This window comes from Tachyglossus aculeatus, chromosome 3 (genome assembly GCF_015852505.1).
Source record: "Tachyglossus aculeatus isolate mTacAcu1 chromosome 3, mTacAcu1.pri, whole genome shotgun sequence".
Lineage (NCBI taxonomy): Eukaryota > Metazoa > Chordata > Mammalia > Monotremata > Tachyglossidae > Tachyglossus > Tachyglossus aculeatus.
Genome location: NC_052068.1, coordinates 1,243,029 through 1,256,493, shown reverse-complemented (window position 1 = coordinate 1,256,493; position 13,465 = coordinate 1,243,029). Strand labels below are relative to the sequence as shown.

Here is a 13,465-nt window from a genome sequence, read left to right as displayed (position 1 = left end):
CCCGTGGGATAACCTGATCACCTTGTAATCTCCCCAGCGCTTAGAACAGTGCTTTGCACATGGTAACCGCTTAATAACTGCCATCATTATTATTATTGTTATTATTCTCTGAGCCTCAGTGACCTCATCTGTAAAATGGGCATTAAGACTGTGAGCCCCCCGTGGGACAACCCCATCACCTTGTAACCTCCCCAGTGCTTAGAACAGTGCTTTGCACATGGTAAGCACTTAATAAATGCCATCATCATTATTATTATTATTCTCTAGGCCTCAGTGACTTCATCTGTGAAATGGGGATAAAGACTGTGAGCCCCCCGTGGGACAACCCCATCACCTTGTAACCTCCCCAGCGCTTAGAACAGTGCTTTGCACATGGTAAGCGCTTAATAAATGCCATCATTATTATTATTATTATTATTCTCTGTGCCTCAGTGACCTCATCTGTAAAATGGGTGTTAAGACTGTGAGCCCCCCGTGGGACAACCCAATCACCTTGTAACCTCCCCAGCACTTAGAACAGTGCTTTGCACGTGGTAAGCGCTTAATAAATGCCATCATCATTATTATTATTGTTATTCTCTGGGCCTCAGTGACTTCATCTGTGAAATGGGGATAAAGACTGTGAGCCCCCCGTGGGACAACCCCATCACCTTGTAACCTCCCCAGCGCTTAGAACAGTGCTTTGCACATGGTAAGCGCTTAATAAATGCCATCATCATTATTATTATTATTCTCTGGGCCTCAGTGACTTCATCTGTGAAATGGGGATAAAGACTGTGAGCCCCCCGTGGGACAACCCCATCACCTTGTAACCTCCCCAGCGCTTAGAACAGTGCTTGGCACGTAGTAAGCGCTTAATAAATGCCGTCATTATTATTATTATTATCATTATTATTCTCTGTGCCTCAGTGACCTCATCTGTAAAATGGGTGTTAAGACTGTGAGCCCCCCGTGGGACAACCCAATCACTTTGTAACCTCCCCAGCGCTTAGAACAGTGCTTGGCACGTAGTAAGTGCTTAATAAATGCCATCATTATTATTATTATCCTCTGTGCTTCAGTGACCCCATCTGTAAAATGGGCATTAAGACTGTGAACCCCCCGTGGGACAACCCAATCACCTTGTAACCTCCCCAGCGCTTAGAACAGTGCTTGGCACATAGTAAGCGCTTAATAACTGCCATCATTATTATTATTATTATTATTCTCTGTGCCTCAGTGACCTCATCTGTAAAATGGGGATTAAGACTGTGAACCCCCCGTGGGACAACCCAATCACCTTGTAACCTCCCCAGCGCTTAGAACAGTGCTTGGCACGTAGTAAGCTCTTAATAACTGCCATCATTATTATTATTATTATTATTATTCTCTGTGCCTCAGTGATCTCATCTGTGAAATGGGGGTTAAGACTGTGAGCCCCACGTGGGACAACCCGATCACCTTGTAACCTCCCCAGCACTTAGAACAGTGCTTGGCACATAGTAAGCGCTTAATAAATGCCATTATTATTATTATTATTATTATCCTCTGTGCCTCAGTGACCTCATCTGTAAAATGGGGGTTAAGACTGTGAGCCCCACGAGGGACAACCCGATCACCTTGTAACCTCCCCAGCGCTTAGAACAGTGCTTGGCACATAGTAAGCACTTAATAAGCGCCGTCATTAGTCTTATTATTTGGAGGGAAAGGGAGGGGTGGATTTTGGAAGCACCTGCATATATGTTTGTACGTGTTTATTACTCTATTTATTTTATTTATACATATTTATTCTATTTATTTTATTTTGTTCATATGTTTGGTTGTCCGTCTTCCCCTTCTAGACCGGGAGCCCGCTGTTGGGTAGGGACCGGCTCTATATCATCACCATCATCAATCGTATTTATTGAGCGCCTACTGTGTGCAGAGCACTGGACTAAGCGCTTGGGAAGTCCAAGTTGGCAACATATAGAGACGGTCCCTGCCCAACTGTTGCCGACTTGTACTTCCCAAGCGCTTAGTACAGTGCTCTGCACACAGTAGGCGCTCAATAAATACGACCGAATGATTGAAAATAGAGGCAGGGATGCCAGGATTTGGTGTCTGACTGATGTGGGGCCGGGGGGCGGACGGCCCGACCACCGCCCCGGCTGAGGAAAGGCCTTCTCTTTCATCCATTCAGTCCTATTTATTGAGCGCTTACTGGGTGCAGGGCACTGTACTGAGCGCTTGGGAAGTCCAAGTCACATTTATTTATTTATTTATTTTATTTGTACCTATCTATTCTATTTATTTTCTTTTGTTAGTACGTTCGGTTTGGTTCTCTGTCTCCCCCTTTTAGACTGTGAGCCCGCTGTTGGGTAGGGACCGTCTCTAGATGTTGCCCATTTGGACTTCCCAAGCGCTTAGTACAGTGCTCTGCACATAGTAAGCGCTCAATAAATACGATTGATGATGATGATGATGACGGTGCTTCGGTTGTTGTCTTTCAGCGGGGCAGATGGGGTTCGCGCCGCAGGGAGAGCACTGTGGGAATGCGGAGAAGCTGGCGGAGTTCATTTGTTCACGTGAGTCCCGCTCGCCTGGGCCCCCGGGGGGAATATAATAATAATAATAATAATAATAATAATAATAATAATAATCAATCGTATTTATTGAGCGCTTACTGTGTGCAGAGCACTGTACTAAGCACTTGGGATGTACAAGTTGGCAACATCTAGAGACAGTCCCTCCCCAACAGTGGGCTCGCAGTCTAAAAGGGGGTGACAGAGAACCAAACCAAACATACTAACAAAATAAAATAAATAGAATAGATATGTACAAGTAAAATAAACAAATAAATAAATACATCAATCGAATTTATTGAGCGCTTACTGTGTGCAGAGCACTGTACTAAGCACTTGGGATGCACAAATTGGCAACATATAGAGACAGTCCCTACCCAACAGTGGGCTCACAGTCTAAAAGGGGGAGACAGAGAACCAAACCAAACATACTAACAAAATAAAATAAATAGAATAGATGTGTCCAAGTAAAATAAACAAATAAATAAATACATCAATCGTATTTATTGAGCGCTTACTATGTGTGTACTAAGCGCTTGGGAAGTACAAATTGGCAACATCTAGAGACAGTCCCTGCCCAACAGCGGGCTCACAGTCTAAAAGGGGGAGACAGAGAACAGAACCAAACATACCAACAAAATAAAATAAATAGGATAGAAATGTACAAGTAAAAGCAGCGTGGCTCAGTGGAAAGAGCCCGGGCTTTGGAGTCAGAGGTCATGGGTTCAAATCCCGGCTCCTCCACTTGTCAGCTGGGTGACTTTGGGCAAGTCACTTAACTTCTCTGGGCCTCAGTTACCTCATCTGTAAAATGGGGATTAAGACTGTGAGCCCCCCGTGGGACAATCTGATCACCTTGTAAACTCCCCAGTGCTTAGAACAGTGCTTTGCACATAGTAAGCACTTAATAAATACCATTATTATTATTATTATTATTATTATTATTAGAAAAGGGGGAGACAGAGAACCAAACCAAACATACTAACAAAATAAAATAAATAGAATAGATATGTACAAGTAAAATAAACAAATAAATAAATACATCAATCGAATTTATTGAGCGCTTACTGTGTGCAGAGCACTGTACTAAGCACTTGGGATGTACAAATTGGCAACATATAGAGACAGTCCCTACCCAACAGTGGGCTCACAGTCTAAAAGGGGGAGACAGAGAACCAAACCAAACATACTAACAAAATAAAATAAATAGAATAGATATGTACAAGTAAAATAAACAAATAAATAAATACATCAATCGTATTTATTGAGCGCTTACTGTGTGCAGAGCACTGGACTAAGCGCTTGGGAAGTCCAAGTTGGCAACATATAGAGCCAGTCCCTAGCCGACAGTGGGCTCGCAGTCTAAAAGGGGGAGACAGAGAACCAAACCAAACATACTAACAAAATAAAATAAATAGATATGTACAAGTAAAATAAATAAATAGAGTAATAAATATGTACAGACATAATAATGGCATTTAGTAAGCGCTTACTATGTGCCAAGCACTACTAATAATAAGGGCATTCATTAAGGGCTTACTATGTGCAAGCACTGTTCTAAACGCTGGGGAGGTTACAAGGTGATGGGGTTGTCCCACGGGGGGCTCACGGTCTTCATCCCCATTTGACAGATGAGGGAACTGAGGTACAGAGAAATTAAATAATAATAATAATAATGGTATTTGTTAAGCGCTTCCTATGTGCAAAGCACTGTTCTAAGTGCTGGGGAGGTTACAAGGTGATGAGGTTGTCCCACGGGGGGCTCACAGTCTTCATCCCCATTTGACAGATGAGGGAACTGAGGTACAGAGAAGTTAAATAATAATAATAATGATGGTATTTGTTAAGCGCTTACTATATGCAAAGCACTGTTCTAAGCACTGGGGAGGGTACAAGGTGATCAGGTGGTCCCACGAGGGGCTCACAGTCTTCATCCCTATTTTACAGATGAGGGAATTGAGGCCCAGAGAATAATAATAATAATGATGGCATTTATTAAGCACTTACTATGTGCAAAGCACTGTTCTAAGCGCTGGGGAAGATACAAGGTGATCAGGTTGTCCCGCGGGGGGCTCACAGTCTTCATCCCCATTTTACAGATGAGGTCACTAAGGCACAGAGAAGTTCAATAATAATAATAATAATGGTATTTGTTCTTTCATTCATTCAGTCATATTTATTGAGCACTTACCGTGTGCAGAGCACTGGACTAAGCGCTTGGGAAGTCCAAGTTGGCAACATCTAGAGACGGTCCCTACCCAACAGCGGGCTCACAGTCTTGAAGCACTTACTATGTGCAAAACACTGTTCTAAGCACTGGGGAGGTTACAAGGTGATCAGGTTGTCTCACAGAGGGCTCACAGTCTTCATCCCCATTTTACAGATGAGGGAACTGAGGCACAAAGAAGTTAAATAATAATAATAATAATAATGGTATTTGTTAAGCGCTTACTATGTGCAAAACACTGTTCTAAGCGCTGGGGAGGATACAAGGTGATCAGGTTGTCCCACGGGGGGCTCACGGTCTTCCTCCCCATTTTACAGATGAGGGAATTGAGGCCCAGAGAATAATAATAATAATGATGGCATTTATTAAGCACTTACTATGTGCAAAGCCCTGTTCTAAGCGCTGGGGAGGTTACAAGGTGATCAGGTTGTCCCACGGGGGGCTCACAGTCTTCATCCCCATTTAACAGATGAGGTCACTGAGGCACAGAGAAGTTCAATAATAATAATGGTATTTGTTCTTTCATTCATTCAGTCATATTTATTGAGCGCTTACTGTGTGCAGAGCACTGGACTAAGCGCTTGGGAAGTCCAAGTTGGCAACATATAGAGACAGTCCCTACCCAACAGCGGGCTCACAGTCTTGAAGCGCTTACTATGTGCAAAGCACTGTTCTAAGCGCTGGGGGGGGTTACAAGGTGATCAGGTTGTCCCCCGGGGGGCTCACAGTCTTCATCCCCATTTGACAGATGAGGGAACTGAGGCACAGAGAAGTTAAATAATAATAATAATAATGGTATTTGTTAAGCGCTTACTAGGTGCAAAGCACGGTTCTAAGCACTGGGGAGGTTACAAGATGATGAGGTTGTCCCACGGGGGGCTCCAAGTCTTCATCTCCATTTTACAGATGAGGGAACTGAGGCACAGAGAAGTTAAATAATAATAATAATAATGATGGTAATTGTTAAGCGCTTACTATGTCCAAAGCACTGTTCTGAACGCTGGGGAGGTTACATGGTGATCAGGTTGTCCCCCGTGGGGCTCACAGTCATAATCCCCATTTTACAGATGAGGGAACTGAGGCACAGAGAAGTTAAATAATAATAATGGTAATTGTCAAGCGCTTACTATGTACACAGCACTGTTCTAAGCACTGGGGAGGTTACAAGGTGATCAGGTTGTCCCACGGGGGGCTCACAGTCTTCATCCCCATTTTCCAGATGAGGTCACTGAGGCCCAGAGAAGTGAAGTGACTTGCCCAAAGTCACGCAGCTGACAATTGGCAGAGCCGGGATTTGAACCCATGACCTCCGACTCCAAAGCCCGGGCTCTTTCCGCTGAGCCACGCTGCAGTATCCCGGCCCTCCGGCGGTCCCCTCGCCCACGGGCTTCCCGCCCGAGGATCAGTCCCTAAATTCATTCAATCGTATTTATTGAGCGCTTACTAAAAATAATAATAATGTTGGTATTGGTTAAGCGCTTACTATGCGCAAAGCACTGTTCCAAGCGCTAGGGAGGTTACGCGGTGATCACAGTCTTCATCCCCATTTTACAGATGAGGTAACTGAGGCACAGAGAGGTTAAATAATAATAATAATAATACTGGTATTTGTTAAGCGACTACTATGTGCAAAGCACTGTTCTAAGCGCTAGGGAGGTTACAAGTTGATCGGGTTGTCCCACGGGGGACTCACAGTCTTAATCCCCGTTTTACAGATGAGGTAACTGAGGCACAGAGAGGTTAAATAATAATAATAATAATGGTATTTGTTAAGCGATATCTATGTGCAAAGCACTGTTCTAAGAGCTAGGGAGGTTACACGGTGATCACAGTCTTCATCCCCATTTTGCAGATGAGGTAACTGAGGCACAGAGAGGTTAAATAATAATAACAATAATAATAATAATGGTATTTGTTAAGCGACTACTATGTGCAAAGCACTGTTCCAAGCGCTAGGGAGGTTACACGGTGATCACAGTCTTCATCCCCATTTTACAGATGAGGGAACTGAGGCACAGAGAGGTTAAATAATAATAATAATGGCATTTGTTAAGCGACTACTATGTGCAAAGCACTGTTCTAAGCGCTAGGGAGGTTACAAGGTGATCGGGTTGACCCGGGATATAAGATAACAATAATAATAATGATGATGGCATTTCATTCATTCATTCATTCAATCGTATTTATTGAGCGCTTACTGCGTGCAGAGCACTGGACTAAGCGCTTGGGAAGGGCAAGTTGGCAACATCTAGAGACGGTCCCTACCCGACAACGGGCATTTGTTAAGCGCTTACTATATGTGAAGCACTGTTCTAAGCTCCGGTGGGCATCCCACCCCGAGTGCTTAGAGAAGCAGCGGGGCTCAGTGGAAAGAGCCCGGGCTTTGGAGTCAGAGGTCACGGGTTCAAATCAGGACCTCAGTTCCCTCATCTGTAAAATGGGGATGAAGACTGTGAGCCCCCGCATGGGACAACCTGATCACCTTGTCACCTCCCCAGCGCTTAGAACGGTGCCTTGCACATAGTAAGTGCTTAATAAATGCCATCATTATTATTGTTATTATTAAAATGGGGATGAAGACTGTGAGCCCCACATGGGACAACCTGATCACCTTGTCACCTCACCAGCGCTTAGAACAGTACTTTGCATGTAGTAAGCACTTAATAAATGTCATTATTATTATTATTATTATTATTATTATTGTTGTTATTATTATTATTATTATTCTCTGGGCCTCAATTCCCTCATCTGTAAAATGGGGATGAAGACTGTGAGCCCCCCTTGGGACAACCTGATCACCTTGTAACCACCCCAGTGCTTAGAACAGTGCCTTGCACATAGTAAGTGCTTAATAAATGCCATCATTATCATTATTATTATTATTATTATTATTATTATTATTTAAATGGGGATGAAGACTGTGAGCCCCCCATGGGACAACCTGATCACCTTGTCACCTCCCCAGCGCTTAAAACATTGCCTTGCACATAGTAAGCACTTAATAAATGCCATTAATTATTATTATTATTATTATTATTAAAATGGGGATGAAGACTGTGAGCCCCACATGGGACAACCTGATCACTTTGTCACCTCACCAGCGCTTAGAACAGTGCCTTGCACATAGTAAGCGCTTAATAAATGCCATTATTATTATTATTATTATTATTGTTAAAATGGGGATGAAGACTGTGAGCCCCACATGGGACAACCTGATCACCTTGTCCCCTCCCCAGCGCTTAGAACACTGCCTTGCACATAGTAAGCGCTTAATAAATGCCATTATTATTATTATTATTATTATTATTATTATTATTATTATTATTCTCTGGGCCTCAATTCCCTCATCTGTAAAATGGGGATGAAGACTGTGAGCCCCCTTTGGGACAGCCTGATCACTTTGTAACCTCCCCAGCACTGAGAACAGTGCCTTGCACATAGTAAGCGCTTAATAAATGCCATCATTATTATTATTATTACATTAAAATGGGGATGAAGACTGTGAGCCCCCCCATGGGACAACCTGATCACCTTGTCACCTCCCCAGCACGTAGAACAGTGCTTTGCACATAGTAAGCGCCTAATAAATGCCATCGTTATTATTATTATTAAAATGGGGATGAAGACTGTGAGCCCCCCATGGGACAACCTGATCACCTTGTAACCTCCCCAGCGCTTTGAACAGTGCTTTGCACATAGTAAGCGCTTACTAAATGCCATTATTATTATTATTCTCTGGGCCTCAATTCCCTCATCTGTAAAATGGGGACGAAGACTGTGAGCCCCCCTTGGGACAACCTCATCACCTTGTAACCTCCCCAGCACTTAGAACAGTGCTTTGCACATAGTAAGTGCTTAATAAATGCCATTATTATTATTATTATTATTATTATTAAAATGGGATGAAGACTGTGAGCCCCCATTGAACAACCTGATCACCTTGTCCCCTCCCCAGCGCTTAGAACAGTGCCTTGCACATAGTAAGCGCTTAATAAATGCCATCGTTATTATTATTATTATTATTAAAATGGGGATGAAGACTGTGAGCCCCACAATGGACAACCTGATCACTTTGTCACCTCACCAGCGCTTAGAACAGTGCCTTGCACGTAGTAAGTGCTTAATAAATGCCATTGTTATTATTATTATTATTATTATAATTAAAATGGGGATGAAGACTGTGAGCCCCACATGGGACAGCCTGATCACTTTGTCAACTCACCAGCGCTTAGCATAGTGCCTTGCACATAGTTAGCACTTAATAAATGACATTATTATTGTTATTATCATTATTATTATTATTATCATTATTACAATTATCATTATTATTATCCAGGAGAAGCGGCCGCCCCCAGCCCAGCCCCACTCCTGTTCCCGTGTGGGACCGTCAAGGGCGAAGCCCTGCCCGCCATGCTGCGAAACCAAGGTAAATGATGGGCCCGGGGGGAGATACAATAATAATAATGATGGCATTTGTTAATAATAATAATAATAATAACGTTGGTATTCGTTACGTGCTTACTATGTGCCAAGCCCTGTTCTAAGCGCTGGGGAGATGCAATAATAATAATGATGGCATTTGTTAAGCGCTTACTATGTGCCAAGCACTGTTCTATGCGCTGGGGAAGATACAGTAATAATAATGATGGTATTTGTTAATAATAATAATAATAATGTTGGTATTTGTTAAGCGCTTACTATGTGCCAAGCACTGTTCTAAGCGCTGGGGGAGATACAATAATAATAATAATGGCATTTGTTAATAATAATAATATTGGTATTTGTTAAGCGCTTGCTATGTGCCAAGCACTGTTCTAAGCGCTGGGGGAGATACAATAATAATAATGATGGCATTTGTTAATAGTAATAATAATAATAATGTTGGTATTTGTGAAGCGCTTACTATGTTCCAAGCACTGTTCTAAGCGCTGGGGAGATGATACAATAATAATAATGATGGCATTTGTTAATAATAATAATAATGTTGGTATTTGTGAAGCGCTTACTATGTGCCGAGCACTGTTCTAAGCGTTGGTGGTGATGCAATAATAATAGTGATGGCATTTGTTCAGAATAATAATAATATTGTTGGTATTTGTTAAGCGCTTACTATGTGCCAAGCACTGTTCTAAGCGCTGGGGGAGATACAGTAATAATAATGATGGCATTTGTTAATAATAATAATAATAATGTTGGTATTTGTGAAGCGCTTACTATGTTCCAAGCACTGTTCTAAGTGCTGGGGAGATGATACAATAATAATAATGATGGCATTTGTTAATAGTAATGATAATAATGTTGGTATTTGTTAAGCGCTTTCTACGTGCCAAGCACTGTTCGTAGCGCTGGGGGAGATACAATAATAATAATGATGGCATTTGTTAATTATAATGGTATCGTTGGAATTTGTTAAATGCTTACTGTGTGCCAAACACTGTTCTAAGCGTTGGGGGAGATACAGTAATAATAATGATGGCATTTGTTAATAGTAATAATAATAATAATGTTGGTATTTGTGAAGCACTTACTATGTTCCAAGCACTGTTCTAAGCGCTGGGGAGATGATACAATAATAATAATGATGGCATTTGTTAATAATAATAATATTGGTATTTGTTAAGCGCTTGCTATGTGCCAAGCACTGTTGTAAGCACTGGGGAGATACAATAATAATAATGATGCATTTGTTAATAATAATAATAATGTTGTTGGTATTTGTTAAACACTTACTATGTGCCAAGCACTGTTCTAAGCGCTGGGGGAGATACAGTAATAATAATGATGGCATTTGTTAATAATAATAATAATAATAATGTTGGTGTTTGTTAAGCGCTTACTATATGCCAAGCACTGTTCTAAGCGCTGGGGGAGATACAATAATAATAATGATGGCATTTGTTAATTATGATATTGTTGGTATTTGTTAAGCGCTTGCTATGTGCCAAGCACCGTTGTAAGCACTGGGGGAGATACAATAATAATAATGATGCATTTGTTAATAATAATAATAATGTTGTTGGTATTTGTTAAACGCTTACTATGTGCCAAGCACTGTTCTAAGCGCTGGGGGAGATACAATAATAATAATGATGGCATTTGTTAATGATAATAATATTGTTGGTATTTGTGAAGCGCTTACTATGTGCCAAGCACTATTCTAAGCGCTGGGGGAGATACAGTAATAATAATGATGGCATTTGTTAATAATAATAATATTGGTATTTGCTAAGCGCTTGCTATGTGCCAAGCACTGTTCTAAGCGCTGGGGGAGATACAATAATAATAATGATGCATTTGTTAATAATAAGAATGTTGTTGGTATTTGTTAAACGCTTACTATGTGCCAAGCACTGTTCTAAGCGCTGGGGGAGATACAATAATAATAATGATGGCATTTGTTAATGATAATAATATTGTTGGTATTTGTGAAGCGCTTACAATGTGCCAAGCACTGTTCTAAGCACTGGGGGAGATACAATAATAGTAATGATGGCATTTGTTAATAATAATAATATTGGTATTTGTTAAGCACTTGCTATGTGCCAAGCACTGTTCTAAGCACTGGGGAAGATACAATAATAACAATGATGCATTTGTTAATAATAATAATAATAATAATGTTGTTGGTATTTGTTAAGCGCTTACTATGTGCCAAGCACTGTTCTAAGCGCTGGGGGAGATGCAATAATAATGATGATGGCATTTGTTAATAATAATAATAATAATAATAATAATAATAATAATAATAATAATAATAGTATTTGTTAAGCACTTACTATGTCCCAAGCACTGTTCTAAGCTCTGGGGGAGATAGAATAATAATAGTGATGGCGTTTGTTAAGACAATGCATTTGTAGTGATGGCATTTGTTAAGACAATAATACAATGGCATTTGTTAATAATAATAATATTGTTGATATTTGTTAAGCGCTTACTATGTGCCAAGCTCTGTTCTTAGCGCTGGTGGAGATACAATAATAATGATGATGGCATTTGTTAATAATAATAATAATAATAATGGTATTTGTTAAGCACTTACTATGTCCCAAGCACTGTTCTAAGCTCTGGGGGAGATAGAATAATAATAGTGATGGCATTTGTTAAGAATAATAATAATATTGTTGGTATTTGTTAAGCGCTTACTATGTGCCAAGCACAGTTCTAAGCGCTGGGGGAGATACAGTAATAATAATGATGGCATTTGTTAATAATAATAATAATAATGTTGGTATTTGTGAAGTGCTTACTATGTGCCAAGCACTGTTCTAAGCGCTGGGGAGATGATACAATAATAATAATGATGGCATTTGTTAATAGTAATGATAATAATGTTGGTATTTGTTAAGCGCTTTCTATGTGCCAAGCACTGTTCTTAGCACTGGGGGAGATACAATAATAATAATGATGGCATTTGTTAATAATAATAATATTGGTATTTGTTAAGCGCTTGCTATGTGCCAAGCACTGTTCTAAGCACTGGGGGAGATACAATAATAATAATGATGGCATTTGTTAATAATAATAATAATAATAATGATGGTATTTGTTAAGCACTTACTATGTCCCAAGCACTGTTCTAAGCTCTGGGGGAGATACAATAATAATAATGGTGGCATTTGTTAATAATAATAATATCGTTGATATTTGTTAAGCGCTTACTATGAGCCAAGCACTGTTTTTTGTGCTGGGGGAGATACAATAATAATAGTGATGGCATTTGTTAATAATAATAATAATAATATTATTGGTATTTGTTAAGCACTTACTATGTGCCAAGCACTGTTCTAAGCGCTGGGGGAGATACAGTAATAATAATGATGGCATTTGTTAATGATAATAATATCGTTGATATTTGTTAAGCGCTTACTATGTCCCAAGCACTGTTCTAAGCTCTGGGGGAGATACAATAATACTAATGATGGCATTTGCTAATAATAATAATAATATCGTTGATATTTGTTAAGCGCTTACTATGTGCCAAGCACTGTTTTCAGTGCTGGGGGAGATACAATAATAATAGTGATGGCATTTGTTAATAATAATAATAATATTATTGGTATTTGTTAAGCGCTTACTATGTGCCAAGCACTGTTCTAAGCACTGGGGGAGATACAGTAATAATAATGATGGCATTTGTTTATAATAATAATAATAATAATAATAATAATTATGGTATTTGTTAAGCACTTACTATGTCCCAAGCACTGTTCTAAGCTCTGGGGGAGATACAATAATAATAATGATGGCATTTGCTAATAATAATAATAATATCGTTGATATTTGTTAAGCGCTTACTATGTGCCAAGCACTGTTTTCAGTGCTGGGGGAGATACAATAATAATAGTGATGGCATTTGTTAATAATAATAATAATATTATTGGTATTTGTTAAGCGCTTACTATGTGCCAAGCACTGTTCTAAGCACTGGGGGAGATACAGTAATAATAATGATGGCATTTGTTAATAATAATAATAATGTTGGTATTTGTGAAGCGCTTACTATGTTCCAAGCACTGTTCTAAGTGCTGGGGAGATGCTACAATAATAATAATGATGGCATTTGTTAATAGTAATGATAATAATGTTGGTATTTGTTAAGCGCTTTCTATGTGCCAAGCACTGTTCGTAGCGCTGGGGGAGATACAATGATAATAATGATGGCATTTGTTAATGATAATAATATCGTTGATATTTGTTA

At 40.0% G+C, this 13,465-nt stretch overlaps 1 protein-coding gene across 3 annotated transcripts in view; it reads left to right on the top strand.

The window, feature by feature from the left end:
• UROS (uroporphyrinogen III synthase) overlaps positions 1–13,465 on the top strand; it is a 55,072-nt gene that overhangs the window by 37,069 nt on the left and 4,538 nt on the right. For 2 of the 3 annotated variants that reach the window (XM_038743987.1, XM_038743985.1), the window contains exons 6-7: positions 2,469–2,543; positions 9,104–9,193. In XM_038743987.1, coding sequence (XP_038599915.1) covers positions 2,469–2,543; positions 9,104–9,193 — 165 coding nt within the window. The remainder of the gene's footprint in view (positions 1–2,468; positions 2,544–9,103; positions 9,194–13,465) is intronic. The other variant, XM_038743986.1, reaches the window with a different exon arrangement.